Consider the following 18,939-nt stretch of genomic DNA (forward strand, 5'->3'; position numbering starts at 1 on the left):
CGCTGCCGGGGCGGTCGTGCCCGAGGGCGCGCACGGGGCCCGGGCTGTAGTGCCGCCGCCGCGCGGCTCCGGGCGTGCGCCCAGCCCGGCGGGAAAGGGGCGGTGCCGGCCGGGAAGCGTACTGGGAAATGTAGTTCTGCTCCGGGAGAACCGGCGGCCGCGCTCCCTTCCCGYCGGCAGGAGCTGCGGGGCTGGCTCGGGGCTCCTGGCCCTGTCCGCTCTCCGCCGACCGCCGGCCGAGGCTGCCCAGCGCCTTCGTGAGGGCTGCTGAAGAAGGCGGCCGAGGGCTGGAGCAGGGAAGAGCCCAGSGGCTTGCGGCACAACCCCATCCCCATCCCAAAAGTGCTGCCCSGTCACTGCTTCAACTAACACTCTCCCTACTGCTGCTCTAGTCTCGGAGCAGAAGAAATTGGGAGATTTGCAGTGTCATTGCCGGGTGGAGAGCAAGACTGGTTAGAGCAGTTGGAGAATTTTGTCCTGTCTGAACATGTTCTGGCACCAAATTATTTAAGAAGGAAGCCTCTGGGAAACGGGCCCACTGAAGAGGCAGTTTTTYTGTCTGTTTTTTTAGACCTGACATTTATGACATTGTGTAGCATCAAATGCTATTTGCAAATAGAGAAGAGGGAATTTCCTGCAGCTGGCATACACCAGAGCCCCAGGTATGAGGGCAATAGCTAACATTTTACAGGTGATCTAAATGCATCTGTAATAAATACATGGGTCTGAGCATGTTTTGCAAAGGCTGAAATCCATGGCATTTGAACTAGTTCACTGCTGGCACTGTGCTACTCAGTTTTCCTTCCGCAGCCTAATACAACCATTCAGCAGGTACTAAAGGTATTGGTAATGCCATAAAACCCTTAGAGAAATCTTCCTCTTTCTTTTCAAGGAGATGGAGCATATCTTCTACATAATAATAAAATGGTCACATACCACTGAACATATAAAAAGTGTACAGATAATTAAAAAAAAAAGGGGAAAAACCCCAAATTCCTGTCTTTAGAATTTACGGGCAAGTTTAACCTTATGTAACTTCACGTTAGATTGTCATCCACAAGGACAGAGCATTTCTTGCAGGATGGAGACGTTAAAAAGCGGAAATTATCCTGAACACAATTGTCTTTAACTTGTAAAGCAGGAATCCACCTATTCAGAACCTAACTTTTAAATGCAGAACACCAGAAAGACAATGAATAGATGAGACGTATCCCTGTCAAATACCAAGGGTGAAAGGTAGGTGTTTTTCTACACACTTCCTGTGACTATGTTGCATCCTGAAACTGTAGGTGAGGCTGAGCCCAAGCCAGTTTTCTGAGGTTTTTGCACTGCAGTCCTGACTTGTCCCTGCAAAGTCTTTCCTGCCAGTTACACAGAAGTTCATACTTGTAAAGGTTCCTCTGAGCTCCTGCATCTTCTCATTTTCCTTCACTGAGTAGATCACGTGCAGGTTCAACAAAGTGCTTTAATTTTATGCAGTGAAAGCACTTACAAACCCACAGGCACTTTGTTTGATCCCGGTGGTGATAAGGCACTACAAGCAATTGTCCATATGAGAAGCTTTTGTTGAACCTTAAACTGATAATGTCACTCACAGCCCTTTGATCACAAAGATCTCCCTCCTGGCAGGGTGCTGAAATATGTAACAACAATGCATCACACCTGAACTTTTTAGTTCAGAAGCAYGCCAAACTCTAATGGCTCATTACAATACCTTAATTGCATTAAACTTCAATTAGCAAGTGTCAATTAAGATTTACACAGGGGGAGAGCAGAGTGTTCCAATCCCTCTGTTAGCCAAACAGAGAYCAGCAAATCAGATCATCATAGGCACATCCTTATTACTTTGATTTTTCTTAACAGACTCAGTCAGCTGTGTTCTTCAGGAATAGAAATTAATGCCACCTCTTTGACTTGAGTGAAGCTATAAATATTGATTTACATAAGCCAAGGATCTGGTCTCTGCTGTATAAAACTTTTACAATTAGGCTTTTTACTATCCATTATAAACAACTAAACATATTAGAAAGGGAAAAAAAAAACCCAACAAGGCAATAAAAAAAATTCTAACTTAGGTATTACCACAAAAGGAACACTTAAGAACAGGGACATGACCCATAAACATCATTAAACAATCTCTCAATCTCATTGACAGCTGAGGGAAGATGTGTGATCTTGACAAGACACACCCTGACCTCTAAAGCTTAATTCCACAACAGATTTCAAACAGTGTTTTAACAACTGGTTTCATCTAAGATTTGAAATGGCAAGAGATTTTAGATTAGATGCCCATTTAGGTATAAATTGCACTAATACATTGTGGTTTAGGCGTTTTTATGGGCGTAGATAAGTAGCACACCTCAGGCTCCTATACTGCCAGAAATTCTACATAGGTCTCTTTGGTACTCTGGTAATTCTTCAAGGGTGAAGAGGGCTGCAAAAGAGTGCTTTTGCACCCAAAAGTACATGTGGTAAGTACTGACAGTCTTTGGTGCTCTTCTATGTAGCAGAAAGTATAAAATCAGMTATTAATTCGTACAAGTGCACCAGCACCCCTGCTTCTGCACTAGCACCCATGATTTAATGCTCTGAACTGATGCCTTTTGAGTCCTGTTCAAGAGGTCAACGACAGCCCTAGCTGTTTATTCACTCAATGTGCAGTCAACACAGACCAAAAGTTCCAAGCTGTCTTATACTTGATACCAAAATACTGCGCACTGAGGCAGCCACAAAGCAGAGGAGAGAGACAATGCCAGCAACTACAATTTAATCATTATTTACACCCAAAATAACCACATGGAGCTATGAAATAAGTCAGGAACAAAGCCACAAGGTGTCAGCACTGGCCTGYGTATTTAGCATATAACTCTATCCCTGCATGAGAGACTTTATTTGTTTTAACCTGTGTCACTGAACATTAGTGAACATTCAGTTGAGTATATCCCACTTCATTAATTCACCTCAGTTTAATGACAAAGTAATACCAGCTTCAGATCAATGAAAAATACTCAGTGTAAACTRCTGTAGTTTCATTAGTAGTAGAACGAAAGAAAAAGAATTGTATCTTTAAAATTAATGATTCTAAGATGTAAACTTTGCATCTTTAGGTCACCTGAATATACCTTTGTATTTGGGGTTAAAGAAAAAAATTAGTCTCTTATGCAGCTCAATTGCTAAGATGAGAAGGCTCCAAATTAAATGTAATTTAYAAAATATTGKYRAAAATAAAATTAAAACCAATCCTTGGGAATACCATGYCTGATTGTACCCAGTTATTATGGCAATGCCTGACTTTATTGCAGAAACAAMTTTGTTCAAAATCTCAGTTAAAGTATACAAAATTATCAACAGAGCTACACTTGAATGATACACACAGAAGACTGGGAATCTTGTTCAGTTAACAAAGGGAATGAAATGCATGATTATGAGGCTGAGCAGTCAATAAAACCAACACAAAAAATGTTCAGTCTTTAGAAAGAACATGCAAAACAATACTAGTGAGACCTGTGGATGGACAAAATCCAGAGCACTATCTTGCAGGATTATGCCACATGATAGATGTGTGCTGTTGGGTATACAGAGATCTGAGTAAAAGGAGAATGTTTTGGATTCACCAGGTTTGTGACAAATTCCTCACCAATCCATCAGCAGTCACGTACTRGAAGATAAACAGACTATAATTTAAATCTATTTGGTACATGTAATGMCTCTACTATCATGATGGCTTGGACAGTGCACAAATAGCTGACACACAGAAGATCCATCCTTTCTTGCAGCCCACAGCTATGGGCTTGCAGTACTGCAAACACAGCAAACAGATCACACAGTGAAAAAGCAACACATTTCTTGTTGCCCTGAACCAACTCTTCTCAGTTCTTAGTAAGCAGCTAAAACACCTGCTCAAACCTGAGAGACCTCAGAAATCGAAACATTCCTGTTTGAGAGACTTCTACARCTGCTTTTGCTTGCTGAGTACCAAGGCATTTCCTCCTCTCTGTTGTCAATCTAATAAAATTTCATTTTCTTCTTTTCTGCAAAAGCCTGTTCTGGCTGCTTCAGGAGCCACTTTGGCCAAGGAACAGGGCAGAGATGGCAGTACATAAAGAAYATCTAAATTTGTAATATTGCAACTTGACCATATTTGTATCAAATAGGTTACAAAACATGGAACTAGAGGTCACCTCAGTAATCTTTAAATTCTACATGCTTATAGCAARTGACAATTGGGTTAATACTTTGCTAAAATAGAGATGATCACATTAACTTGCAGCTTCGCTGTGATTCACATGGTGAAAGAAAAAGGTCTTCTTACATCTGTTAATTTGCTACTGTGACCAGCTTCACTGACTTAAATGGAATTAGTCAGGCTAATAAATTCAAGCCCATGGCACAGGAATGAATTATTCATTATTATTAACAAAGGCAGCAGCAGAGACTTTTCCCCCTTTATAAATGCCATACAACACATTTTCTTAGACTAAAAAGGCATTTATTGCAACATTTTTATAAATATTATTGTCTGTCACTGTCAAATAGCTAACAAGGCTCACTTGAACACCAACATTTAGTATAAAACAGATGTTACAAAGCAATACTTTAGGGCATGCACTGATTGTAAAGTAGTCCCATAGGTCACTGTAATTTCATTATCTATTCACCCAGTGTTATTTTTGCTGAAAAGACTAAAGCATAAATACAAAAAAGTTTGGCAAATTCTTCTGGACTACAAAACCTCCATTCTGCACTCTTACCCAAYCAAAAGCTCATTGACTTCACATGGCTGCTGGGTACTGGCATACAGAATGAAGCCTGGCATAAAGAATGCAGAACAACACTTAACACTATAGTTACAAGTTGCTTATTTGTATCTTTTATCTGTATATTAATCTTGAGAATGCTGAACGAAGTCAAAAGGTACAGATGACATTTCAGGTTCAACCATTACACTTCAAGTAACAAGTGGCAAGAGTTCATAGCGTTATGACAGCCTGCATATTTGCAAGGAGGTTAAAGCAAACCAAACCTCAAGATACGTAAATCAGAAATTCTAAGACATACTAGGCATCTGTTTTAACCTAAACAGAACTTAATATGCTAATAAAATATATCTGCCTAAATAAAAGCTGGGGACATCACACACAAATGTCAAGGTCCCATAATTTCATTTTTCTAATGAGTTAATTGGTTTGGAATTTCATCTTTGAATCTCTGTGTCAAGACTTGAATAAYAATTACAGCTCTAAAATAATCTATTGTGGTATTTTTTTCATATTTTAATATTTATCATTTAATGAAAATCACCAAAGGTAAAAAATTGAAAACCCATTGCTGTATATGTGAGCAGTCAAGTATTTCAGAAGCAGTCACCATATTCTGGAGTTAAATAACAAGTTTTGTTTTTCTCTTAGGTTGAACTGTGGMATCTGTGCTTTGCTCCCTATTACCCTAATATTCTATATGACAACATTCTTTTGACTTACTTACTCAACCTTGTTTCAGCTTGTTTGGGAAAAAAAGCAAAAATAACACTGTAATAAATTCTAAGACTGTGAGGCTAATTTTTTATACTGAAGAAAGGGAAAGGTGTGTGTATAAGAACTGCAAACACAGTCCCCACAAATGTAATATCTCAGGTTTATATATATTATYCTAGATCTTTCCATCTCACCAAAATCAACTAGGAGTCAGGGATAACATAAGGTTCTGTGTTTTGTCTTGTCTCCAGAGCAGAATTTAGCCTTTTGCTTTTAGACCCTCTTGTGTAATCTTGTATAATTCTCAGACTTTACATGCACACTCAAATACCTTCAGCCAAATCACATTATCTAAATATTAATTCTGTGAAAAATATTTTCCATTAATCTAATTTTTACAGATCCCTGTTGGGAAAAATCAGCAGGAATATTTTTATTCCTTGGCACAAAACCTAAGTGAATTTTTCATTTRTTTAGTCTTCTACCAATACCACCTAAGGAAATTGAACTGACTGACATCAAAACTAAGAGAGAGATATGAAGCTAAATCACTAGATGCCATAAAATGTTCACTTCCCTGAGTAAGCATTGGAGTCATAAAAGATTTGCAGCTACTCAGCACTTCTGAAAAATCCAATTACTTCTTTAAAAATGCAAATATGAATTTAAGAAGAATTTAGAAACAACTCAGAAAAGTACTGGTAATTCTGTAATGCTCTGGCCTATAAAGAATACAACACCTTTACAAAAAATTTCTCAAGAATGCCACAGGAAAGTTTATCTTGTAAGAACATTGCTAAATAGCCTCRAGTTGCAGATCAGAACATGTGGATGCAGCAGCTGTTCTAATCTAGGCTGTGAAGTCCTGCTCTTATTCCAACCTCATATTGGCTGGGAAGAACATCCCTACTCAGACAAGAAACACAGAAAGAGGGCAAAAGCAACAGTTGTGAATGACTACGGAACCGTGTYGGGGGAGTTCAGATGGGAACTTAGGAAAAGGCTCTCCTCTGAGAGGGTGGCCAGTCACTGGAACAGGCTCCACAGGGAAGCAGTCATGGCACCAAGCCTGTCAGAGYTCAGGGAGCATCATTCAGGGATGATGTTCTTAGTTATATGGGTTAGTTTTAGGCAGCCCYGTGTTGGACTCTGAGATCCTTATGGGTCCTTTCCAACCTGAGATATGGATTGTAAGTCTAYGAGTGCTATTCAAAATACTTAGTAATCCAAGCAAAAAAAATCTGCACCTTTCATTACAGTAGATTCATTGCTACTGCCAAGTCATAACACAGATTTTCTAAGCTAGTAATATCTTTTAAGTCTGCATTTTCACACCTATCAACTCCACAAGCTGCACACATCCTCCCTGACATTTCAAAATTGCACTGCTTTTGCCTCACTATCTGAGCCCAAATTAGGTAAGTTAAATAACCATGTTTAAGCATATATAACTTTATCAAACCTACTGTGAAAAGAGAAAAAAGAAAGTTACCAATAAAAAATGTTTAGAAAAGGAAGGTTTACCTAGATCTTACTCTGTATCTGCAAAAATCAGATACCTYGACTACAAATTGCATATAAATAACTAGACAAGAAAAAAAAAGTAAAAACTGCCATATGATTAAAAAAAAATTTCTTTTTTATTAAGTTTTACACACAGGGACTTGACATTTTTAGTAAAATCTTCCAGTTACACCTATATCTAACCTATGCAGGTTGAGGGAGAGCTGCCCAAATACACTGCTACAGAAATATGATAATGAAATTTTAATTAGAAGAGCTAATGTACAAAGGCTGGTAAGATAAGATTTAGATCCCTCACTGACTGAACAGGTACTCCCTGCTGCAGCCGAGTGCCACTATTGCCTCTGGGGTCTTGATGGGTTTTCGTACCTCAGAAGGCCAGACCAAGCCTCCAGCTCTTACCTCGGAGCTTGACAGCAGAGGATATCTTGTGGCATGGTCTGACCTGATGCCACAACAGCCCTTGAACATCTGGGACCTGCCTAAAAGCCAAAATCTCATTCAAGTCACACTCCATTCCTTCCCATCACAAGAAGCAACATTTGCTTGGATAGAATGCCAGACAGGTGCTGCCACATGTGAACTTCCACAAAATTAGAAACTATGCCAAAACCATTAGCCCTTCCTTGTAATTCTTCCTTCCCAGCAGTCTCTCCATTCTTCTGTTCCAAACTGTTTGGAGTCACTGATGCCTTACTGTGTAGCACTGAAGCAAACTGCTTTGCTAGTTTCATTACATGCTGAGGAKTCAGGGTTGAAAGGGATCGCACTAATCCATGTAAGCTATGCACATCCACAGCTCCATGATGCACTCAAACACGGTAATATTTAAATGTATTTCTGATTATATCATAAATYTAAGGATCTACAGAGTCGTATTTTGTATAAAACACTAACACAATAGCTACCTTTGAAAATAACTGATATTAGACCTTTTGTAATTCTCTGAAATATGTGTTCCTTCCTGCAAAGCTATTACCAAATATTTCACTTTGTGGAAATTATTTGGAGATGTTAAGACAAGAGGAGGGTGAGGGGAAGTGCACCTGCAACACAACAGTGTGGCAAACCAGTGAAACCATAAAGTCACAAAATGCCATTTAATTTCTATTAAAGTTTCATAATTTGCATATAAACTCTAACCCTGCCTCTAAAGTACTGGAGGGTGCAAAAATCCAATGGACCCAGAAAAGACCTGAAAGAGCAGACAGAGGGTTTTTTTCTCTAAAACAAGAATAATTTTCTTTTTTGTAAATGTCTGATACATAGGAGGGATGAGGAAGTAAGGAGAAGACTAAAAAAAAAAAAGAAACCCACGTTTCCCCTTAAACTTATAGCAGTTATATTAGTTATAGCAGTTATATTAGTTATAGCAGCTAAGAAATTAGTTATTATATAACTGAGAAATAACTGAGTAGATATTTAGTACATGAAGGCAGCTGCTGAGCTATTTTTTTGGTTCAGACCCAGGATTTGGTGCCTAAAGTGAGCTTCTTGACCACTGCCTGGATGGCATGCTGATGTACACCACACTCCAGTCATTCTCTAATCCCTGTGTTAAAGATTGGGAAAGTCAGTGCCATACACAGCTTTAACCCCAAAACAGGGGTTTCTTCAGATTAGAGAGACCACAGGTTTATTTTCTTCCTATCCAAGCATTGCAAAACTAGTCCAGAAAGACAAGAAGGCCACAAAGGCAGTCCAAACTTTTCTCATTAATTATGTTCTCTTTCAAAACCAGAATATTTCCCTTATAATAAAAGAAGACAGGATCATCCTGTATCCAATGGCATTATTAAATCAGCTAGGTGCTTTTTTTAGGAGGGAAGTCAAGTAGCATCTCMCTTATACCTAAAAATACACASTTATTTGATRCCAGMAAAGGAAAAAAAAATCTTTCTAATTAATAGCCATAGTTACATTTCCAAACAACACCATAATCTACATACACTCTCTCTAAACTCTATGCCTCTGTATTAAGTTACTGTGCAACAAGCAATTATTAAAATTAGAGCACCTTGGAAATGTTCTTTAACAGTTGTTTGGTAGCAATCACAGTAAAAAAACCAAAAAAATATTTGTAGAGGGAAATATCTGCCTCTTTTTTCCAAAGCAGGCCTTTTTTTCTAGCTTTCATTGGTACCAGTCATTTAGAAAAAAAATTATAAAATAAAGAATATTTGAAGTGCTGTAATCATTTTAAAAGTTATTCTGAAGTGTTGTTACTTTATAGCAACTTTGTATAACAAAGATAAATCTTGCTTTTCAGTATTAAAAATAAAAAAAGACGAAATATGTGAAAACCAAAATACCTTCCATGACAAGTTACTATGCCCGGTCAAATGCTGACTTACCAAGTGTCTTATAAACTTACATACCACACTTCCTTCATAACCTTTTTCTCCTCAGATTCCATCCCAACTAGCAATTTACATATACTCATTATCTTCTTTGTTAACTTGAATTCCATACTCCTGATTTTCCCACTGTGAAAGGTAACTCTTAAATAAACTCAGTGCTAAACTCAACCATCCATTTAAATGCCAGGTAATAAATTGTTTTGCTGCTTCCTGTGGCTTTTTATTTCCTCCCTTTTGAGCAGAAACACTTTATTAGGCTAATTAAGTACTGTGAAGCTTAGGTGAAAGTTTTTTTAAAAGTGCACATTTCTGCTAATACTTCAACAAGAGCAAAATACATCAAAAACACAGCACACTAACAAATAATCTGAAAAAGGAATAAAACATAATATAATATACTTTGCTCTTGCTGTAAATCCTGAACCTTTAACACATCTGACTCCATACATGTAAAAAGCAGATCAACAGCTGTTACACCATTTTACCTTGGTAGTAAATCTATAACATACCTGTGTGCTCAGGTCCAACCAGACTATCCTAAATCCAGAACTCTGTTAAAGAAGAGGAGCCAAACTCGGTTTCTATCCCAGTTCAGTACCTTTAAATTGGTAAATTAGCCCTTTAGGGGGTAATCAGCTAAGGCTGAAACAGTAAACACCAAGCCATAAACTAAAGTGACCCTCAGGCTCTGAGAAAGAACTGCAGTTTCTCAGCTGCCTACAAATTAGCACAAAGGAGAAATAATTTACCTTAATGATTTCTTCACTTCACCTGTTTGCTGAATGTAAAGCTCATTATCCAGGCTTCTGCTTATCTGCTCCAGAAAATCTTAAGGCTAAATGACACAGCTGTTSTGAGCCAAAGCAGACACTATTAGGTGGTCTCCACCATAAACTTACTCATCAGGTGATGAGTAARTTAACCAACCTGAGAGAAGTAATTTATACTAAGTAAAGCTACTGTATGCACTTTTAAAGTTCACTTCGTTCTGAATTTCTCTTCCCTCTCCTGAACTCTAGTCCAGTAATTTGAAATGAACTAATCGTTAAAGACATCAATGAAAATACAAAATATTAATAAATCTTTCTTTTGAAATAGGGATAAAGTGTTTGTTATGAAGATAAGCTCATCTTCAATCTAATTCATATACCTTAAGCATAGGTTTGTAGAATTCTGTGCCTAATAACTTAGTCTACAAACATCAGTATGTAAATAATGATGCAAACCCAGCCAGGCTAATTAGTCATTTTATACTCCATGCAGCAATGAGAATAGAAAGGAGTTGCATTACACATACTTTACCAAATTCCGTGTTAGTGAGTCCCCAAGTGTACCACATTACATAAAACTTTGGCACTATTTAGGTTTTAATTCTACTTAAGTAGAATTTTAGTGTAAGTTGAAAAGTGAATGAGTAATCTTACCTAAGCACACTTGACTGCTACATGTACACATCATTCACATCCCATTACGTGAAGAACAGAAATTCTCCATTTGAAGTTTTTATAATATTCTGTGGATCATAAATGCATTTTGACACTTTTTGTCCCCATAATATTTCACATTCCTCTTCTACTACTTATTGGTGATAAAAAAAGTTTAGTATATTTCCTTTTTAGCTTATCTTTTTCCATAATAAATATATTTTAGCARTAGTTTGATGAACAAAAGATACTGTTCTTCTTATTAATCCCTGTCTTTCCTTACAAATAATGTCATTTATATTTCTATGTCTTTGTAAGATAACACCAGCTGCCCATAGTCACCTTTAACAAGAACAGGATATAATGGCACACAACACAGAACAAGAGATTACTTCATACTACTGCACAATTACTTAAAAATATATTTACATGTCAGCAAAATTACTGTTTTTTTCATAGAAAGAGAAAAATTGATTTAGTCTACTAGGAGGACATCCTATGGCTTGTTGGRAACTTCTGTATTCTTCATGTTTTATACCTGGTTTTCCTATGTATGGAGAATTTATATTGCTGTATTCTCCCTTCACCTTGTTTAAATTATTTTRTATCTCACTCTTAAAAGAAGTAGCCATTTCCTTCAAAAATGTTGTTGAAACACATTAAGAAATTCATCACCTCTCTTCCATTGTAAAGAAATCATGCTAGTGCTTGAATATGCAAGTTTAGTTTTGGGAARTACCACAGCAAGTACACTTCAATAAATATAAAAAAAAATAAAAAGAAACTGAGAGAACTGTCCACTACTGAAGGACATGTTTTATGCTGCTGTTGGCATTCAGATCCTAGGATCAGAAACTGCACTTGGAGTTGTGCTCTCTGCTCCAAAAGTACCAAACAGCATTTCAGTGTTTTCCCAAACTTGCTTTTTGGAAGCAATTTGGAAGGCAATTTTGTTATTTGATAAGATGTCCATCACTAAATTCACCTAAACACACATACAGGCACCCCTCCCAAACACACACACACACACACACACACAGATTTTACAAAAGTCTCATTTTCTTTAAGCAAGTAATCACAACACCGAAAATATTCTCCTATGTGTTCACTGATTATTCTTAAATGATTTGTCACCACTCTGCCACTCAAAGGAGATGGTTATTTCACTCTTCTGAGAAGCTAACTATGTTCAAAAGCAGCTAGATGAGGATGGTGATGTGATATAAATTCCAATAGAAAAATGCATTGTCCATCCATATAGCCGTCCATCCTGAGAAACTTCCACTGCCAAATTCTTGCTATTTTCCATTGGTCATGGGGTTCCCATCAATAAATAGAAGGTCAGTGCAACAATGAGAAGCAAGCAGAATGGAGAGGAGAAGGTCTGATAGGCAGCCGAAGGCATGAAAATATCTTCGTATTTGTAAATACTGACAACACGCTCTGATACRGGTGGAGAGTCTATATCATGACGAGTTATTGAACCTTTAACAGGTAAGGGCAGAAAGAAATAATGTCAGATGTGATTTTTTTCTATAACTTTACCAAAGAAACAGGCAGGTAGACAGGTAATTTTCAAAACGACAGAAGCATGCAATATTACACTGTTAGGGAATGGGCTCATTTCTTTGCTTTCTGAAATTAAACTTCTGAATAAAACAAATGAAATTCAAGTAAACAACAACCATTATTCAAAGGAATGAAGAACTTCCAGTTATGAAGTTCCAAATTCAGCTTGGGGAAGTGGGGATAGTAGATATATAGCCAAGAAAACAAGATACGTCGGATTCCTGTCTTTCTTTTTATCCATTTTTAAGCTTCATGCTGCCAGAATCTTTATTAATTAAAAAAAAAAAAATAAAATAAAAGGGTGGGGGGCACGTCTAGTTAGAATCATGTAATAGAAAGAAATTTATCTGTTTTGGCACACCAGCTCTGCTGGCAACACAGAGATCAACTTACCCTGGATTGCTGGACCCCAAGCAAACAGGTAGTACCAACTTAAGTGCAAGTCTACGATGGTTTCTTCTCGTGGAACATACACAGGACGYTTGAATCGACACGTTACACGGTTGTTTTCAAAAACCCCTTCCTCATCTCTAGCAGGATTTCTCTGGATTTCTTTAGCCCACTGACCAACATTATAGAAGTGGTGTATTCGGACTCTTCCGTTATCATCATGAACACAAGCCATGACATCATCTCCTCCCTACAAGGTTAAAAAAAAATTGGAATATGGAAAAAAAAAGTGTCATAAAACACTTCCTCATTTCTGTATACAATTTTAATTATTCAAAACTAACCAAGACTTGGGACACTCCTTCCTTATTACTAAATTATATCTATAGACTAATATTTGTTCCCTGACCCAGATGTCTTCAATACAATTGAAAAGCACATAAGTGGGTAGCAATATTTACTTATCCTTACTATCTCTGCATTCTCTTTTGGATCTTTTTAAGAGTATTTTCACCTAACATATATAACATATTTRTAAGATACATCACTCTGACATCACATAACTAATTGATCTGTGGAAGGCTGTTTCCTTTTGTTATTTGTGAAGTTCCAGGATACCACTTCATAAAATGTGGCAGTCTTGAATCCCTGATGTGTACAAAATCCACTGGATCAAATCATTGACAGAGAACCAATACACTTTAGAAAGACAGAGAATCTACTACATAAGAGAAAATAATAGCATCAATTACAGCAAGTCTTTTCTAATCTCATGTTTGCTTAAAGGAACTTCATTTCTCATATCCCTTTTATTTCTTATAAAAAATGTTCAGCATGTAGAAACAGAATACAATATASTATAAGATACAAGGATAAAGAGCATACAGGATAAAAAGCCACCAAAGACCTAACAGACAAAAGGGAGAGTGTATGACACAACATTTGTAGAGATCATTGAAATACAGAGGCAGTTGCTGGAACAGTTACCCAGCAGTAAATTAGTTTGTTACTGACAAAGCAGTAGAGCATTAACTTCAGGAGCACTATCTCATAGAAGCCTCAGCACCAAGAGCCATTAAAATGCTATCCAAGCTAGATGAGTGCCACAGCTATCAGTATTGTATTAACACAGGCCCTATCCCTCCCATACTCATCTTTCTGATACRTCATACTGATGATAGACATGATGCTTGCTAGTGTGATCATCCCTCAGTTCTTAGTTACAGGGAAAAGAGAGAAAAACAGTGTATTTCAGCACTACGGGAATACTGCTATGTGCATTTGCAAAAAAAAAATGTGCCAAAAGTGAAGGGGAATAGAGAACAACTAGGTATAACACGGGGTTGAACAGTTTCTTCACCTTGGTGCTGCTGCAGGCAACCATTCCAGCCTTTGTCTTGAGCCTACCACTGCTCTCCATAACTTATTTTCAAAGTTTAACTTTTATACATCTAGGCACAAATTCCTCATTATTAAGTACAAAGAGGCAAAAATAAAGCTGTTTTTACAATGAAGGAAAAAACGAAAAAGGAAATAAAAAAGCATTTTGAATCTCAGTTAACAGAATGGCATTACAAAATCCTGCCAAGGCACAAAAGCCTGYAAATGGACAAGCATAATRTTATTCGAGACAAAGAAATAGGTCATAGGACTTTWAAAAAATCTATTTAGGACACAAAAYAGKTTYTTTTCCTGAACTTCTGAAGCTATCCAGGCCATACCMTTTTGATTAGGGCCTCCAAAGTACAGTACATTTCTCACAGCTAAGCTGTTTTGACCCAGAGCCATTTTACCATCAAAGACTGTGCATCCAGGACAACAAAACATCCTAAAAGTTGAGAAAAAGATGAAGTCCGCAGGGGAGCAGGAGAGGAAGCTGTGTTAGCTGGTTTAGCCCAGTTGACTTATGGCTATTAGATGATATGTGGAGCAAATTTGGAAGCAAAACCTTTTACTTTACACTTGCTTTATTCTTTTCACCATAACCTCAGACTTAACCTCCTGCTTGGTGTGCCTGGGACAAAAGGTAATGCCTGCTTTCCAAGKGGCTGATGAGATGAGGGCAGTGGGACCCTGGGGTCCACTGCAGGTACCTCAGAGTTACAAACTGGTAAGACAACCTGATAGCTTGGGGACAAGGAGCTGCTTTGAAAATCCTGTTGATTACTTGCATTGCCAGGCTTCTACACTCTTCCCAAAATTTGGCCATAAATCTGTTCTTTACATCAAAACCGCAAACTGTTTCTGTGACGCGAACTGTTCTTTATGACACAAAAACCTTCTATCTTTCTTGTGTTTATGTACAGTGTCATATTGAAACATGCACAAGTGATGACTGAGAAGCACCTGTCCTCACGTTTTCTTTCTATTTCTCATTTTGGGTCTGACAAAAATGCTGTAAAGTCAGCACAAGTCTTCACATTCATTTCTGTGGGTCCTAGCCGAGGATGTCTAATTCCTGTATTTTTTTCAGATGACTACTTTCAACATCACCAGAAACAGTCCTTTCTTTTACTTGTGATTTAGGACATAGGCCCAGTATTGTTTTATATATTCAGGAGTGTCTCTGTCCATGAATACATATATTATAAACTGCATATCAATCCTAGACCTTTTATCATGGATCACAAACAAAACATCATTGCGTAAGTYACCTATTGCCCAGGTTTTTTTAAGTCCACATGTTACATGCTTCTGTTTTGTTCACTGAAACTCAATGAAAAGCTGAGCTTTTGAAAGWAAAAGTAAGTATAGGAATGAGCATAAAGCAAAATCCAATAAAAATCCAGAAGAGAGAGAAGAAATTTTAACCAGACTGCTTTCTAGAGCATAAATGTTTAAATTAGCAGGAGTCATTTTCTCATACATTTGGGGCTTCCCTGGAACAACATGTAGGTAAGAAAGAAACAAAAATTTCCCAAGTTAAATAATGAAATAAAAATTTATATTGCTGAAAGTCACTTAATCTACTGAAGAATAAAATCATTTGCTATTCAGTTTATGATGTGTCTTTTGCCCAAAATACACTGACATAAAGCACAACAGGACATTTCCATGTGAATTGGCTTATCCCTGAGGGCTTTTCTAATAAAAAGGCAAAAAGCTAGTGACATTCAAACATTCAGAGCTGAACTGAAATGYTGCTGTAGTTCTCAGAGAAGAAGGGAAAGGAGATGTTAGGAAGGATGAACCAGTTTTCTGTGTGGCAGTGCTCCTAGGGGGGCTACTGAATGGTGCTTTGTCTTCAGCAAGTCAGTTTTACCTTATATGCCCTGTTTCCCGCTGATCAAATATATAAATATATATAAACCATTTATATCCCAGCATGTAAAAGTGTGTATATTGCCAACACAAAGAACTGTACATGTCTTACCATTTTCTTGTCTGAGGAGAATCCCACTGCCACCCAGCCATCTGTGTCRGCACTCAACTCAAATTCCACATCAGCTCCTATTCTGCGGTAACTTAGAAAGTAGTCACAAGTGTCCGCATTGCATCCAGGTTTACCATACCTAAATGGAATTGGAAATACACATAACTTATTCCATGAAATATCCTGCTATGGAACTTAATTAAGGTTTTGCAAGAAAAAAAACTAAAAGAACGTATTTTGGTATAATGGCAGTAAAACATACATTCTGACAGACATTAAGTAACATTAATAGTTTGCACTACTCTTTCAGTTTAAGAATGCATAGTATTCAAACAGCACAGCAAACACAACACTACACACAATATTACCCTGTTGGCCTCCTTGGTTTCTTAAGTGCTTCATGAAAATGCGAGAAACATGAGAGAACTGTAGGTCCATGACTAGGACGTGTATTCTTAAATAAACTAGGGTCCTCAAATAATATAGCTTGTAATACAAAGAATGTTCTTAAATAATAAACATTYATTAAAATGACTGTGAAACACAAACCAAAGTCTCCAATATCATCAACCACCATCTGTAAACATAAAGGTGCCTGCACTCTTATCTCAGACTGACCTGAAGCATCCCTTGGTTTTTCCACAGTCATCCACTCTGATTTTTGCAAACGGGTCCACAGGAGGAGCAGTAGGGAAAGGGTAACCTGTATAATCAGAATACATAATTACTAAATAAAATACAAGGAATAAAAATCAATAATAGTAAAGAGAAAGTGTTCCAGTAGCATTTACTTTGCTGATAACTGAACTGYTCAGATGAGTGACTACTTTGTCATGTACACAATCCACTGCTCAGATGGTCCTGGATCCAGATGCCCCAGTAACATGAATAACTGAAAACTAAACTTTTCTCAGGTTTCCTTCATTCACCAAGGAGGAAGAAGAATGCTGGAGGGCAAAAGTTAATGCAAGGCAGGACCATGGACTAGAGCAGTCAACTAACAATCAAGGATCTCCGCTCACATATCTCTTTGTGCACTCGCTGTCCCCTCAGGAAATCTGTCAGGGAACTGACTCCTCAGCCATAAATGACAGCATTAGGTATAATGCAGGCAGGGCACCAGATGCAGAGCTCTAGGAATGAACACTGAAAGCAATACGACCTCGTTTATGAAGTAAAATAAAACACATATTGCAGTAAAAGGTAAGAGACTATCAGAACAGGGAATTGCCTGCAGTTATGGCCTGCAACCACTTGTGAAGGCAGACCCAGAACAGGCAGAAAATGAAAGCTATGATACCAAGTGATTCCCTGTCTGCAGCACGATAGTACCAAATAGAACGTGAAAATGCTTACTAACAGACCTATTCTGTAATGGCTTGTAGGAGCTGGTGTCTGTTGCGTAAGCACACATATTTTAAGAGGATGTTTTTATTTAGCTGATAAAAAACAAAATGCTAGCCGTGAAACTAGAAAGTCCTCTGAAAATGCTTCATTGAGTGGGAAAAATGCTTCGTTGAGTAGGAAATGAACACTGCAGTTAGTTACAGCATCAGCACAAASTTTTGACCTACACAACTTTGGACATTCAGGAGCCCTGGGTCACTTCTCTGGATTTCTGAAAATGGCAATGGAGAATGTATGCTGTAAGCTGCAAATCACAGCTCCAGTAACCGCATCAAGGGCCGGGTAAATTACCCAGCATAAATAAGTTCACAAAATATCACAGCAGCGTGTAGCGGCGCATCTCTGAAACACGGGTCACGGGACATGCAATTTTCTCACTTCCTACTTATTTTCAAATCCACTGAACAAATGGTTTCCAATGCAGCCTAGCCGCAAAAGTGTTTTAACATTCCGCCATTTGTAAATTCAAAAATACCCACCCCAAAACCCACGACYACGCCGTTTCTCGACACTTTAGGGGCATCACGCGTCCTTTCGAAGCCCACACACCCCAGGACTCCTTTTCACGCTACCAGCCCGCAAAGCTTTGCAATGGGGGAAGYGCCGCCGGCCGGCCCCGCTCTGCGGAAGGCGAGGGCCCCCGGCCCCGGCTCCCGCCCGGGGGATGCCCAGAGGGTGCCGCTGCCCGCGGAGCGAAGCGGTGGCTTTGGGGACAGCGGCACCGGGCACCCGGGGTCCCCCTGCGGCCCGACCCGAGCGGCAGCGCCGGCTGAGGGCTGAGGCCGCCCGGCCGGCTGAAGATGGCGGCGGGCGCTGGCCTTCGTGCTGAACAAGGCGGCCGCCCCCGCGCCCTCCCGCCCGGCCGCCGCTCCCTCCCGGCCCCGCGCCGGCTTCGCCCCCTCGCCCGCCGCGCCCCCGCCGCCCGCCCCGGCCGCCCAAGTGCCGCACCCTCCTCGGAGAGGTAGCGCAGGTCGTAGAACTCGCTGGCGAAGGTGCCGTACGAGGAGTCGTGGTGCCGCGCCGCGTCCTCGCCGTGCTCCCCGCCGCCCGCCTCCCGCCGCCCGCCGCCCTCCTCCGCCGGGCTGGCGGCGGAGCCGGCCAGGAGCAGCAGCAGCAGCAGCCGCCGCCGAGCGCCGCGGCTCCGCTCCGCCATGGCGGCGGCGGCGGGGCGGGGAGGCGGCGGCGCCCGAGCGCGGCTCCGCTTGGGAGCGGGGGAGGCGGCCGGGGGGATCCAGCCCCGGGGACGGGCGGTGCCGGAGGGTCCGCGGGGGTGGGCGAAGGGACGGCGTGGGAGGGTGTCGGGGAGAAAAGGTGTCGGGGCGGCGTGTGCGCGGRGATGGAGTGGGAGCGGTGGGAGCGGCGTGCGCGGGAGTGGGATGCGCCGGGAGCAGGATGCGCCGGGAGAGGGATGCGCCTGG

The 18,939-nt window shown here is 39.8% G+C and overlaps 1 protein-coding gene across 1 annotated transcript; it reads right to left on the bottom strand.

The window, feature by feature from the left end:
• Window positions 1-8,885: 8,885 nt before the first annotated feature.
• Window positions 8,886-18,674, bottom strand: FRRS1L (ferric chelate reductase 1 like). Its single transcript, XM_057371038.1, has 5 exons — window positions 18,470-18,674; window positions 16,733-16,817; window positions 16,115-16,253; window positions 12,745-12,991; window positions 8,886-12,267 (listed from the first exon to the last, which is right to left on the bottom strand). Exons 1-5 carry the CDS (start codon window positions 18,672-18,674, stop codon window positions 12,095-12,097), a joined length of 849 nt encoding a protein of 282 aa, XP_057227021.1. The 3' UTR covers window positions 8,886-12,094.
• Window positions 18,675-18,939: the final 265 nt, after the last annotated feature.

Source organism: Malurus melanocephalus, unplaced genomic scaffold, assembly GCF_030028575.1.
Source record: "Malurus melanocephalus ecotype Western Australia unplaced genomic scaffold, MMel_1.1 scaffold_138, whole genome shotgun sequence".
NCBI lineage: Eukaryota > Metazoa > Chordata > Aves > Passeriformes > Maluridae > Malurus > Malurus melanocephalus.